The sequence below is a fragment of the Branchiostoma floridae genome, chromosome 6 (assembly GCF_000003815.2).
Source record: "Branchiostoma floridae strain S238N-H82 chromosome 6, Bfl_VNyyK, whole genome shotgun sequence".
In the NCBI taxonomy this organism is placed as follows: Eukaryota; Metazoa; Chordata; class Leptocardii; order Amphioxiformes; family Branchiostomatidae; genus Branchiostoma; species Branchiostoma floridae.
In genome coordinates this window covers 11,689,263-11,704,017 of record NC_049984.1, presented here as the reverse complement: position 1 = coordinate 11,704,017, position 14,755 = coordinate 11,689,263, and the positions used below count along the sequence as shown (strand labels likewise).

Genomic DNA, 14,755 nt, shown 5'->3' with positions numbered 1-14,755 from the left:
CGAAAGAAAACCAATTTCCCCTAAAAAAAGTGCTGTAATTAAGCCTTTTACAGTACTTTATGCCAAAAATTTTACTTGGATCATTTTACCAACTATCTTATGCCTATCTATACCAAATGTTACTCATACCAGGGTACAGGGGTGCAAAATATACCGTTATAAGACCGTCAACAACAGTCGCACGGAGCTAACAGCGCAGCGAAAATACCATCGCTAGCGTTTCAACTTCGGATAACAAGTTATAAGTACTGTTGAACTCAGTAACGTTAAAGTTTGTTTTTAGTTGCCTTTGACGGTTTGACCTGAAATAGTGTTACGCTAAACTCCTGAAGAGAAGTTAAGTGACTGCTGCGATTATCATAGATATGCCCCTAAGAACTGATACAATATAAAGCCTTCTGAATAGTCTAAAATGCGAGAGCCTTAGGCGGGCTTCGCTCCCCCTGGCGGGAACACTGCTATATACGGGATCATGAGGCCCCGCTTATGAATATTAATTAGCCTTTGGCCTCCTCTTCGCTGATTGGCTAGGTCTTTGATTCAATTAACTCTCCGGCTGACGCGCACAGGTGTGGCTCTGTGCGGGGTCACGGAAGGTCACGTCAGGAGGCCAAAAGAAAACAAATTTCCCCTCAGAAAAGTGCCAAAATTAATCATTTTAAAGTTGTTTATGTCAAAAATTTTACTTGAATCTTGTTACCAAGTATCTAATGCCTATCTATATCAAATTTCAGGTCATTCAATTGTAATACCAGGGTACAGGAGCCAAAAGTGTCCTTTTTTGGTCAAAAATTGGCCAAAAATCGCAAAAATAAGCATTTTGTTGCACTGTACACCAAAAGTGTTATTGAATTTATATGGGGGCATTATCAAGGCACATCTGTGTCAAATTTCAGCTCATTCGGTTGCAATACCAAGGTACAGGAGCCAAAAGTGTCCTTTTTTGGTCAAAAATTGGCCAAAAATCGCAAAAATAAGCATTTTGTTGTACTGTACACCAAAAGTGTTATTGAATTTATATGGGGGAATTATCAAGGCACATCTCTGTCAAATTTCAGCTCATTTGGTTGTAATACCAGGGTACAGGGGCCAAAGGTGTCCTTTTTTGGTCAAAAATTGGTCAAAAAATCGCAAAAATAAGCATTTTGTTGTACTGAACACCAAAAGTGTTATCGAATTTATATGGGGGCATTATCAAGGCACATCTCTGTCGAATTTCAGCTCATTTGGTTGTAATACCAGGGTACAGGGGCCAAAATATACAGTTTTGGTCTAAAATTGACCAAAAAATCTCAATAAAATCATTTTAGAGTCAGATATGAAAAAACTGAGAAAAAAGCATCAAGGTATTGGCCCATTCTACCCCTGTGCCAAATTTCAGGTCATTCGGTCCAGGAACGGCGGAGATGAATTACTTTGAAGATTTGACAGGAGAAAGAAAGAAGAAGAAAGAAACATTACGAATACAATATATTTCACCATACTATGTATGGCTGAAATATAATTACGAATACAATATATTTCACCATACCTATGGTATGGCTGAAATATAAATATATATCTGATAGTAGCAAAATGAATATTTCTTCGAGACAAAGTCATGACATTGTTTTACGGTTCGAATGAATGCTTCTGAAACGTCGACCTTCAAATGCCAAGGTGACTCATTCTGTTTGGGATTGCTGTTCGTTCGATTGTCCGCATATTGACATTAAATAAGATCAAACGAGGCATTATCTGCAAGTAAAATTATCTCAGCTGAAGTATGATTATGGTTTTGAAATACGATTTGATCGATTTTCGGTCGAGTTTCGCTTGACCTCGCCGGGGTCATCACTGTGTGCACAAATCCTCCCCACAAAACTACCGTGCAAACTTGAACATATACCTGATCCAGCATTAAAAATTGATCAACGTTTCAAACGGTCTGGCGATAACATACGGTTACGGCGAGAAATGATTATGATGATTTATCGAATGTGCACGACCTCTTGCCAAAGGTCTCTGCGAGCCATCAGGTTGTGAGCCTCCAAGGCAAAGTTTCAAGCGGTTGTAGTCAAGGAGCATGACCTTTCTGTAAATCCCAAAAGGTTGCCCCATTACACGTCCAAACTTTTCTTTTAAACTGACGGCTTTATCCTCTCTGAAAACGGAATCACGCTGTGTAATGCAGCTAACTTCTAAACGTAACCTCGTTTCAGTCAAAGTCATTGAATGCAAATCCCTGTTGCCGCCATGCCCGCTCAATCTCGGTCTTTCTATCAACAACGTTATCAAGTCAGATTAGTATTTTACTTCGCTGTAAACCACTTAATATACTCTACTTAGACGTCTAGACAAATTCAGACTGGAAGGCAATGTGAAAAGATGGAATCTGTACAGTAGAGTGAGCAAGTAGGCCATTAGCCATGGGAAACATGTTTAAGTACTCGTGAATAGCTGTTCAGTACGAGTTCATCTTTGTCATTGCGGTATTGTAATTAGTTAGTCTGTTTGTTTCTTTGTTTGTCTGTAGTGGTGTTTGTCTGCAGTTGGTCAGCGTGAATGTTGCAATGGGCTATTTCGAGAATCTGATGTCTACTTTGGCTCGGCTCCAATGTTGTAGACGTGCAGGAAGTGATGGCTCATGACAGACCCATGTCTGGGCGTGTGAGATAGCCATTGTGAGTCTGTAGGTTTTTCTGGGCGTCATACCAGAAGTCAGCATCAAGGTTATGTGTTTTTCCGTCCGATTTGTATTATGTTGTTCATTGGCTTGGCAGAAAATACACCCGTAACATTCAACACATTATGAATTGCCCGTGACAAGTAACTCCATGGGCAGCAACAATTCATACAGAAACGCCACCGTTGCACAACTCTCCTCAGAGAAAGCCTTCTGGTCCTTCGTCTCCACGTGATTCACACCAATGCTTTGACAGATTTCAGCAGCTACTGCAATACGGACCCGTTTGGACTGGATCATGACAATGCCATAAGTCAAGCCTATTGTAAACGTGCAAGATTAATTTCGCCTTCCTCAACGGTGGATTTGTCATCTGCAACTTATATGAGGACGGTGCCAACCACTCTCACAACATGAACTACATTTAGAATACGTTTTTGCCAGTTTCGCCTTGGCAAAACTTTAAAACCGTGCTTATTTGTTACGAGAATATTGCCTTTGTTTCTGTGACAGTAGAATTTCATGAAGCAAAACTATGCACAGATTGAACATATAGAACAGTTGCCTTGTTTAGTGTGATGTAGTGGAACAGTAGTTTCTTTTGACACGGTGACTTAGCTCTAGGCTATACAGTATTTTACTTGACCTGAATGGGAGAATTCTTGTATCCCTGCACTATTTTGAGGGACAATCGCAATCGCACCTGGCAGTGATTAACGGGGAGGCCAGCAAGCCGACAGCAACCAGGGGGAACCATTTGTAAGTGATTCATGCGAACATCTATGTTGCTGGCATCTGTTCCATTGGATATACATATAAGTGATATACCAACCATCCCCACCTTCCTTCAGACGTTAATTGCTAGCACAACAGGACCCTTACAATTCCCATGGCATCTTTTTTGGCCAAAGGTGAGAGGGCACCTGCCCTTTGGCATACACAAAAGGGTAAATGATAACGATGCAGAGTGTTACGATTGTACATGGTCTAATTCCCGCGCTGTTAAAGTAACACACATGGGAAAACTATGGTCTATTATAATTCACTGAGTAAAGTCGATTCGGTGTGTGGCGTTGGCTTTATTATTAGTATAGAAGACATGACAAGGTGATTCTCTGATGACGAAAATTTCTTACAATGTCAGCTGGTAGAAGAAGAGTAAATTAGCAAATAACATGTGCAATGTCAGTCTATTCATAACATTTCACTTCCCCAAATATAACCGTTATATTTTTTGTCACGTTTGTTGAACTCTCTTGTCAATCTTTAAAGGAATCCATCTGGGTCGTTCCTAGTCCAAACAAGAGTTCGGAGACCCCCATATCTCTATGAAATGATCTGATTATGTATATGAAATAAGATTGCATTAACGGCACTTCAAATTGATAAATTTGGGTCATGTTAGATCAGAAATGTACATTTTGGGGTCCTGTGCCCGGATATTACAGCCAAATGACCTGACATTTCGTACAAACGTGCCAGGGGATATGGCCACCGGGCTGTTAGGGGTGATGTTTTCCAATAGATAATGTGTCAATGAGTACATAATCAGCCGAATTTTGTGGAATTCACCTTGGGACAAAATACGCGCTGTGTGTTTTGTAAAACAATATGACACTCACTAAACCCATGCACACCCTACCAATGCATTCCCTATACGTGTAGACACTTCCTTTATCGTGAATAATTTCGGCATAAATGAGGGGCGCTAAGCACACCAAGAAGTTCACAAGATATCAAAGAACACATAACAAGACGTATCTTTCTTAGCGCCCCTGAAATTAGTTTTGTAACCTTACCTAAAAATGTTGCATTGTATTCAACCATAGGATTAATTCAATTAGCGGGTACTTGGGGAGTTAAGTAGAAGACTGAATACTTTTGAGGCACGTGGAGTCACTGGGTACTTTATCGTATGATGTGAAGTAGTATGCATTTATTACCTTTGCCAGAATGGCTAAGGTTATGTTTTGGGCTTGTGAGTCTGTGTGTGTGTGTGTGTGTGTGTCTGTGTGTTAACAGCATAACTCGAGAAGCCTTGGATGGATCCCGATGATATTTGGTAGGTGGGTAGGGGTCGGGAAAACGAAGGTCAAGTTCGATAATGGGCCCCCTAGCGGCTTGCTAAGGTACTGCAGCGGAAACTCAATCTGCAGCGGAAAATCTCGTGTTCTGGACATGCTGTGATCATGATTTTTGAGTGGTAGATAGTCCTTGAGGTAGAAAGTAAGTGCTGTGAGTTTGGGCCCCCTAGCGGCTTTTTTGGAACTGCAGGCGCCGGTTTCCTTTCAAACTTTGGACGAGAATAACTCTACAACGTGTTGACGGATCGTCATGATTTTTGGTATGTAGATAGAATGAGTGATGACTTACATAATGGTATACTAATTATGCAAATCAACAGCTAATTTGCATAATTAATGAGGAAAATTCATAAATCCAGTGCATTCCATGATAGGACTTTCAAACTTGTCACATATGTAGCTGGGAAGGAGAGAAATGTCGATAGATATCAATTATGCAAATGATGACCTCATTTGCATAATTAATGAGAAAATATGAACATGTTGACGGATCATCATGTTTTTTGGTATGTAGGTAGCGTAAGTGAAGACCTACATAATGAGATACCAATTATGCAAATCAACAGCTAATTTGCAGAACTCTAGTTACTTGCTAAAATTAGTACCTATCGGAAAATAACACTCCCGTGTGGAGTGGAATGCCCCTTTAAAGCATGCACTACTTCAGAATGATTAATCTGGAGGTTTCGGGCATTTTGGACATTCTGGAATATTCCCTTCTTGAACTTTTTCAAATTAGATTTTTGACTTTTCAAAAGCGCATTTTTATTGTAAGTGTTTTGAGACTGATCTATTTCATATGGTGCTCGAAGAGTTTCGTCTTCTTTTGTGGAGGGGGGGGCAATTTTGAAATTAATTTTGACCAGTCAAAATTCAACTTTTGCAGCAGAACAGTGTTTCAGTCAGTGATTTTTTTTCAAAGGCGGAAATATGCGATGGGCGAAATATGCCGTATTTGCTCGCAACCAAAAGTACGATGGCTTTTCTAGTTTTTATTCAAATTGGTGTCTATTAAACATTCTATAGAGAAGAGATACATTCATCAGATGTAAATGAACCTTAAGATAAATAGTAATTCCTGGTACCCTTGAGCCAGTGTTCACTAAGAGACCCCAAGATGAAGTAGCTGTCGGGCCTAGGGTTCTGAGAGAGTAAGATTGGCAAGATTAAGGAGAGCCCTGTCCAGCGCAGGTCCACTCACCCAGCCATTAACAGTCGACAGTCCCATTTTGAATAAACACTAACGTTGAAGTTTCAGAATCATTCAGCAATCTTGAATATGAAATTCTGGCCATTCAAATCAACTGAACACTAGTGCCCATCAATTGAACATTTTACACGAATTGAACATTTTACATCATCTTTATACGCCAGATTAACTGAACATTTAAGTGAACATTCTACATCAAGTGAGCATTCTACAACAAGTGAACATTTAGATCAACTGAACATTCTAAATCAACTGAACATTCTACATCAACATCGCGCAAGCACTCTACATACACAGAAGAGTATCAACAGTCGAAAGTATCTGTTTGAATAAACACAAACGAATCAAAATCATTCAGAGATCTTGAATATGAAATTCTGGCCAAAAAATTCTAGATCAACTGAACATGGCACATCAATTGAACATTTTACACCAACTGAACATTCTACATCATCTTTATATGCTAGATTAACTGAGCATTTAAGTGAACATTCTACATCAACTGAACGTTTAACATCAACTGAACATTACACATCAACTAAAACAATGACCGAAACACTCTACTAAACAGCATACGTCAACATGGCATTCAACATCAACGGAACCTTCTAGTAGTAGCTTCAACTGGACAATCTACACCAACTGATCAATCATTCTATTCTAGATCAACTGAACACTAACATCATTACATGTGAGGGGGGTATAACCAACTGAACATACAACCAAAATTGAACTTGCCGAGACTTTCGCAACTTCTAGCAGGTTTGTAATCATATACAGATTTGGTAATATGGTAATAGTGTGACAGTGCAATCTAGAGAGACATTGCAATGAGGATGGTAGCAATCTATCGATCATAATTATGATCATTCGCGTGGGATGGCGCACATATCGAAGGGATGAGGCACATTGACGATACCGCCAAAGTGTCCCACCGTGGAAGGCACTGGGGCGCCCTCTGGCAGGTGGAAGGTGAAACGTTGCATCAAGGAAACGAACAGCAGGAAAAGCTCCATCCTTGCCAGCTGCTCGCCTAGGCACACTCGGTGGCCTAAAGACAGAAAGAAACCAAGATCAGTACAAATAGGCATGTAACATACAGTCTCATCACCAGGTGCCATTATACCGCCAGCTCAAAGAACGTTGTTATAGAGGCCTTCTCAAGATTGTCTTCAACACCTAAATATCTGAATTACATTACATTTAAGATATCTAACATTCGGCGTTCAAGACAATCTTGGGAAGACCTATGTACTAACGTTTTTGGGGTGGCGCCAGGTGGAATTATGATAATCGATGTTATGTTTAATAGCCAGCATCTTTGCAATATGATTGGGAGAACTCTATGGACCAATCGATGAACATTGGAACTGGAACAACGTTAAGAAACGGGAATGTATCTTAAGGCAAAAAAGGTACCGTACTCCCGCACTGACCTATGGAAAACGGCACGAGCGCCTCATGCTTGACGAAGTTTCCGTTCTGATCCAGGAACCTGTCGGGGTTGAACTTGTCTGGTTCCGGGAACAGCTGAGGGTCCATGTGGATGGACCACAGGTTAAACTGTAACACATAAGGTCATGATGTGGTATTGTTGTTAATTCCCCAATAGTGGTGCCGTTTGTATGTGTGTGTGTGTGTTTGTTTGTGTGTTTTATTTTTGGTTGTGTGTGTATGTGTGTGTGTATGTGTATGTGTGTGTGTGTGTGTGTGTGTGTGTGTGTGTGTGTGTGTGTGTGTGTGTGTGTTTGTGGGTTTTTGTGTATGTGTATGTGTGTGCCAGCGGGTCCCAAATAACAATAATGATCAAGATGTATAAATAAAATAGCCCCAGCGGTTTTACACATCAGTGGAAATCGCGCTTTCCATATATGTGTGTGTGTGTTTTGTGTGTCTTACTGTATTTCCACTGTACACGAATCCATTTATTTCTATCGAGAACCCTGGCATTCCTCAAACAAAGCCCTTACGAAGAGTGTGGCGTCCGCTGGGATGCTGTAGCCGTTGAGCGTGGTGTCTTTGGATGCTGCGTGGGGAACGGTCAGGGGCACGATGGTGTTGATTCGATGGACTTCCGCTAGGGTCGCTGTTGTGTAGGGCATGTTGTTCCGCTGATCATAGGACGGGAAAGCCTGGCCCAGAACTGAGTCTATCTCCTGGCGAACCTGTGGTGAAGCGCAGGTGTCACTTTAGGATATATACAGTAATGATTGCTAAAAAATACTACTGTATAAGTAATATACATGTACCATGACAGGATTCGCAGACACGTACCTTTTCCTGGATGTCGGGGTTTAAAATCATATACAACAGGGCCCAGCGAGTGGTAGTGGCGGTGGTTTCCGTTCCGGCGATGAACAAGTCAAAAAGTAGCTGAGAGTAACAACATACAACAGTCATTTTTGTGTACATGCGGCCACACTGTCTAAAGGGTTTAGTGTGCAATCGGTTTATGTTGCTCTACTAATATCCAAGAAAAAAAAACATAGCATCAACCAATTAATTATTCGCATACATCATAGTCTGATGCATGGCGGCTACAGACATAGCATGCCTAGGGCAAAAGATACCCAAACCGGAAGCTCTGCTGCAGTACCAAGCATAGCCGCCAGGAGTCCAAAACGTGACTTTCACCTTTGTCTTCCCAAGACCTACCCTACACACAAACCAAATGTCATTACAATTTATCAACCCGTTCTTAAGGTGTACCGACCTTATCAATCCGTTCTTAAGGTGTACCGACCAAGAATAAAATATCTTCGGGCCCATAGTTCATTAAAAAAAGTCGTTGAACCGACCTCTTGCAGCTGTTTGTCGGTGAAGTTCTCCCGTGCTCGCTCGTCCTGGGCTTGCCGTTGTTCAAGGAGGAAAGCGTCGATAAAGTCCCGGATGTCGTTTGGGTCAAATGTCTCCCTGTGTTTCTCTATCTGTTCAGAGCAGAACACTTGGAGGCCTAAAGTCAAGTCAACTAGTTTGTCCTGATGTGGTGATCCGAATGGAAGGCGCCGAAACACGGGATGAATGTTTGGAAGAATATCTCTGGAAGGTTGAGCTTCAACGGCAGCGTTCATCAAGCCAATCAGTCGCAGGAATTCAGGGTCGCCATATTCAAATCGATTCCCGAAGGCAATAGAGCAAATGACATTAGAAACAGCGTTCGGCAACATTTGTTTGATGTCAAATTTAAGTCCATTTTTCGACTCGACTTCCTGGATTAATGCGTCGGCTTCCTCTCGTATCTTACCTTCCAAACTCCGCTTGCCCACGCCGAAGTCCCGGAGGGTCATCAGGGCAAACTTACGCTGATGTTTCCAGTCCGGTCCATAGGCGGCGAAAAGCACACCTGGAAAGAAAAGATCATTTTTTGAACTTTATTATCGTTGTTTATTTGCAAAATCATGCCCGAGGGCTAATTGCATACCCAGTCTCAAGAACTAAGAAAAATAAGTAGAGTTATACTTTTTTTATGTTTCACATCCAAAGTTTACAGAGCTAAAAGCCGCGAAGTGATACCAATTGTAGATTATACGTTGCACAAAAAAGATCACCTTTAGTTGAAGTACTGGTATCTCCAGGCCCACGTAGATCCGCTACTGCAGGAAAAATTCTCCGGCTGGAGAATTCGTCGGCCCTTTTGACCAGGGCGTTCCGGATGGTCTTGTAGCCGCTGATGATGATGTTTACATCTCGCCCTATCCACACGGTCATGACGTCACCGTATTGCTTGGACAACTCCGTGAAGGTCGCAGGTACAAAGGCACACTAGAAGGACAAACAATAAAAATGACCGTTCGGTCGACACATTTTTGCTGCTCCGTGCATGATTTAAGCCCCTGCCACACATAGCCAAACATGCTTAACGTTACATATTTTGTTAACATTCAGGAGTAAATGGGCGGGTTTGAATGTGTTGTAAAACGGTTGGGGAAGAGTTGAACTTATTGGAAGGAAGTCGGCCGTTGTTGTGGTGTGGTTGGGAGTCAAATTTGACTCGCCACAACCAATACTGACTTATACTCCCAAATAGTTCCCAACTTACCGATGACTCACTCCAGACCATTAGACGAATCCCACCTAACTCATTCCCAACCCACTGGGCCACGCCAGTTGGTGACAAATTATTGCGTCAACTTTGCAAATTTTCGCCAGTTTTACCTGACGAATGAAATACGTGATCTCTACAAACATAATGTCCGCGCACAAAATGTCACATCCTCTGTGTCACCACCAAATTTGTCGGCTGCAAAATAACTTTGTTGGAAATTGCAGCTAGTGTTGTCACTGGTTTAGAGTCATCAAAAAGAGATTTTCAGTGATCGCTTCTAGTTCTCTGGTTCCATTTGCGATATTTTGCCAATTGCGATTTTGTAAATTTTCCCAAAAAAGACATTTTAGGCGACTAATTTTCGCATGTTGGCGACTGCTAGCAAAAGTCTCAAGTCTCAATACTTTTTCAAACATTCGCCAACAGGCGAACTCCAATGAGTATGGCTAACCGTTATGTCTATTTTAACTGTGCTATGCTCTCTGTATCAATACTACGTACCTTCAATACAACTGATAAGAAATGGTACAAAACTAAGGGAATCCTAGTACTGTGTTCACCTTGGCTAACATGGGGATGTTCCCGAGCAGCGGCCAGCCCCAGGGCCCGGGCGGGAGGTTCTTGGGCCACTGCAGGTACAGGAAGGTCAGCAGGCACGCACAGGCGGCCACCAGAATCGTCGGCACATCCACATAGTCACGGGCCGTCGTCACGACTTCGGACAAACTGGCCATTCTGGACAAGTTTTGTATGCAGGGGACACTACAGGTCGGTCATACAGGTTGCTATGCTGCACTCTAGCGGTCATACCTCTTTATATTTAAGTGTAAATATGGATGTACCAAAACAACTTAAAGAGGGGTCTTCAATAATGGGATTGTGTTTCAAAAGCAAAGTCAAGTTCTTTTTGCAAAGCCATTGCCACTGGTTCGTGATAAGCTGGCCCTTATAGTTACGAAGATCCAGTTATTGAAGAGTTCTGCATGAAGGTATGCCGAATTCCATGACTTTATCGCCTAAACTTCCCCTACTGTTTTTCACAGATGGTAAGTTCTGTGGCGTAGGTCAAGGGCCTTCTAAGTGACCATAAGAACGATGATCTTTGCCCCAGTCGTCATCAATAGAACATAATGTCATACAGATTGTTATGCTGCGCCCTAGCGGTCATACCTCTTTATATTTAAGTGTAAATATGGATGTACAAAAACAACTTAAGGAGGGTCTTCGATAATGGGATTGTGTTCCAAAAGAAAAGTCAAGTTCTTTTTGCAAAGCCATTGTCACTGGTTGTGATAAGCTGGTCCTTATAAATTTAGTTACGAAGATCCAGTTATTGAAGAGTTCTACATGGAGGTTTTCCCAATGCTATGGCGTTATCATCTAAACTTCCCCTACTGTTTTTCACAGATGGTAAGTTCTGGTAGGTCAAGGGCCTTCTAAATGACCATAAGAACGATGATCTTTGCCCCAGTCGTCACATCAATAGAGCCCAATGTTTGTCCAGTTTCAGAACAAAGGTGTAAGTTTACCGTTTATTTGCTCAGTAATTGTAGGCCAATGACGGGTTGTTGAGCTCCATTCCAGCTGTGATACATCTTCATCATCACCATGATACTTCTTACAAGGTCAAAGGCAAATTAGGTACCATCATTCTCCTACGGCTACGCATAGCATGTCTATGCCTAAAGTTAGCTAAGCATATGTATAGATCTTGGGGCTCTGCTGACCAGCATTTGACAGTAGTTCCGCTGTACGCACCGAACCGTCAGTCAGCTACAGGACAATGATATAAATGTACATCATAGTAAAACCGCCAGGTGGCGATTCTACACTCCGACGCAAAATAACAAAATCCACATAACATATACGACTTTGTATAGACACTTCTCGTTCACTAGTTGGCGATATTCATCATCAACCATATGATACGTTCCATATGTGAGAAAAAAGTCTTATTCTTCGGAAAGTCTGATCTTTTGACACAAGCTCGTTCTGGCACACTGGAATTAACTCCTTTGGGGTTAGGCGATCCATGGCCAGTGTCACTAGCAAACATACAGGTAAATCCCTCAATATCGGTCTACTTTTACCATCCAGGCTCGCCTATTCTCCTATGCATAGCCTCGCCCACCGCCTGTACAAAACTCCTTCGGCACTAGGGTAGACCGGGCTCACGTGTTCTCTTTTGTGGGCGTGGCCTCTAAACAGCTGTCAGCCAACCAGAGAATTGCCTTAAAGTTGTTCTCGGTAAAACCGATTCTCTAATTGCCCGACTCCTAGTTGAGGCTAGGCCAGGCCCCGAAGTGTAAACCTCAGCCCGGTTTAGCAGAGCTTTCCCAAAGTATATTGTATAGATCAAGGGCGAGGCTATGCAAAGGGAAAAGGTATGATCATCTCCAAATCAGCACGGCTAACGGAAATACTTGTATTTTTTTAAATCGGAATTGCTCAGATTGGGGCTTCAATAATCTCCATCTAACTTTGTCTTCCCGTTTCCGTACTTCACTGTGAATGGTTTGAAGTATGGGTCCCCATTGTTTTGTGTCCTTCCAGCGTTTGTCATCACTAGCGACAGTAGCTTGGCGGCTACTCAATCAAACACTGTTTCAAATTACAATCTCAATTATCCATGATAATCAAACAATGATTACATTTAAATCAGTTCCATGATAAGTAAATATTGTTCATGTTACACAACTATGAGTTCCCAGAGATGTAAGCAGTCATCATTAAAGATATCTCGATGTCTTCCAGTGGGAATATAATATTTCACAACAACATCGTTTCAAAGCATATATTGAATTATTCAGTCTGTCTTTGAGCTCCATATCTGCATTTTTTTACGTCTTATCTGATCCCATCTTTCTCAAGGGAACGCCTCAATGATGCTCAAGGACGGACTTTCTGAGCACACTTCTTTTGAACTCATCTATCTTGCTCTCATGATCAATCTTACGTAAGATTGGATTTTGTTGCATCTCGCAGAGTCCATTCTGTGCCCCAGGGTGCCCATTTCACCAGACGTCGATTGCTGCGACCAGTGTAACCATTGGCGTTATAATTGGAATATTATACAAAGTGTAAAAACGTGACAGAAGAGACAACAAAAAGAGTAAAAAAAATTGTCTGTGGCCTCGTTGAGCCTTGTGTCAAATAGGTTGGTCGAAAAGCAGTCGCAGCTAAGTCACAGCGAGGTCACCACATTAGTGAAATGGGGTTCTATAACTCAAAATGCTCCCACTTCTCCAATCACAATCCGACCTCCTGAAACTATCTTATTGGAGGTACGTCGCTGGTCCGGGTCAGCCTGTTTCCAAGTGATGACGAACAGCGAAGCCTGAAGAGATAAGATAGTGATTCTCAAGAAAGTTTCAAGTTTAATTGGATCATTCATCACAAACGCCACTGGAAACTGCGAACATTATTCATGGCTAACATGTCTGTATGATCAACTTAAAGGATAAAATCAGACATCAACGTTACTTGACTTGTATAAAGTGTACGTTTCATACTGTACAACTTCAGGTAAATAATCCTATCATCAGGTAGCCTTGTAGAAGACGCAATCATAAAATTGTATCATCGTACTTTTGTATCATTCTCGACAGTACAAATGGTTGTTTGAATACTAGTATTCAAGGCGGTATATATGTATAAGATGATACTTATCGTGCTGTAGGCGGTGAGAGTGATAGAAATCTACACTATCCCCACCAGGAGTTCAGACATGCACCGTTCTAGATTGATGTTCTGTTGATTGCTTTTCGATAGCGACACATCCCTTGTGGTGCAAGTGCTTTTGATTGAGTATCATTAAAGTTATTATGAATGCAGTGTGGGGTTAAGTGCGAGCAAGAGAATGTGATTGAAATTGACTGGTTTGTATGGCAGTGTAATTTGATAATGTAAGCATTACATTTTGATGAATAATTCTGTCGAAAAACAAGTGCCAATGATAGAAGGACAAGAAAATTAATCAATTCCAACGATTTCAATGAGCACAGTCACATGGTAAACATCAATTCTCTACTGCCCTTCACACATGCCGCGGTAGGCCCATTCAAACAGCATTTTCTATTGCATGATGTGATAGGCAAACGTTTCAATCAGCTTTGACGACCTTTTTGTTCAGATGTCAGACGAAAGGCCGTGTTCGGTTGATTCCAGATCGTACCGCTCTTCTTTATGGAATGTCCCTGTAGTTCAACTGTTATCATCTGCATATTTGAGATCCTGTTTCCTGTTTTCCCTGGGTAGGGCATCCCCGAGTGGACGTAAACTGGAGATCCTTGCTCCAGGAGGTGCCTGGATCACGTTAAAGGGGGAAGGTCCAGCGCCCCCCCCCCCTCCCCCCACAACCGTGTACCGAAACAACAAGAAACCTTTCTGTTGCACGTGCCAATGGATATTACAAATGCCTTAGCGAACAAGGGAGCGTTCGTGTTCCTCTTTAAAGTCTCTTATCTACACAGTACAGCACCATAAAGTGTACACAACATCTAAAGAAGTTGTGATCTTTCAACATTCACGCATCGACGCCGCAATCTCACAATGAAAGCTACTTCCCTTTTAACTAAACTGAAATAATTAAACTGAATTCATTTCGATGGGAAACGTCTCTTAAGATCACAGATTGCTGACGTCAAAGTTTGCTTTTCTTTTGACACTTTCATAAGATATTGGGTACCGTTATATCAAAAGAAAAACCCAAACTGCTTTTGAAATGCATCGGTTACCTCCAGAGGGGTTTT

The 14,755-nt window shown here is 41.7% G+C and overlaps 1 protein-coding gene across 1 annotated transcript; it reads right to left on the bottom strand.

Moving 5' to 3' along the window:
* Positions 1 to 6,771: 6,771 nt before the first annotated feature.
* Positions 6,772 to 10,800, bottom strand: LOC118417076 (cytochrome P450 2U1-like). The gene is made up of 7 exons (XM_035822450.1): positions 10,565 to 10,800; positions 9,508 to 9,721; positions 8,758 to 9,302; positions 8,234 to 8,332; positions 7,930 to 8,124; positions 7,396 to 7,522; positions 6,772 to 7,010 (listed from the first exon to the last, which is right to left on the bottom strand). The coding sequence occupies exons 1-7, from the start codon at positions 10,736 to 10,738 to the stop codon at positions 6,826 to 6,828; spliced, it is 1,539 nt and encodes a 512-aa protein (XP_035678343.1). The 5' UTR covers positions 10,739 to 10,800; the 3' UTR covers positions 6,772 to 6,825.
* Between the last annotated feature and the right edge of the window lie 3,955 nt (positions 10,801 to 14,755).

Bases quoted from the DNA above. Each gene is read 5' to 3' on its own strand.
- LOC118417076 (XM_035822450.1), bottom strand. From the start codon at position 10,738: ATGGCCAGTTTGTCCGAAGTCGTGACGACGGCCCGTGACTATGTGGAT. The intron at 8,333-8,757 runs GTCGGTTCAACG...TGTTACTCTCAG, and splicing joins CCGACAAACAGCTGCAAGAG to CTACTTTTTGACTTGTTCAT. The intron at 8,125-8,233 runs GTACGTGTCTGC...GCTTCACCACAG, and splicing joins ACCCCGACATCCAGGAAAAG to GTTCGCCAGGAGATAGACTC.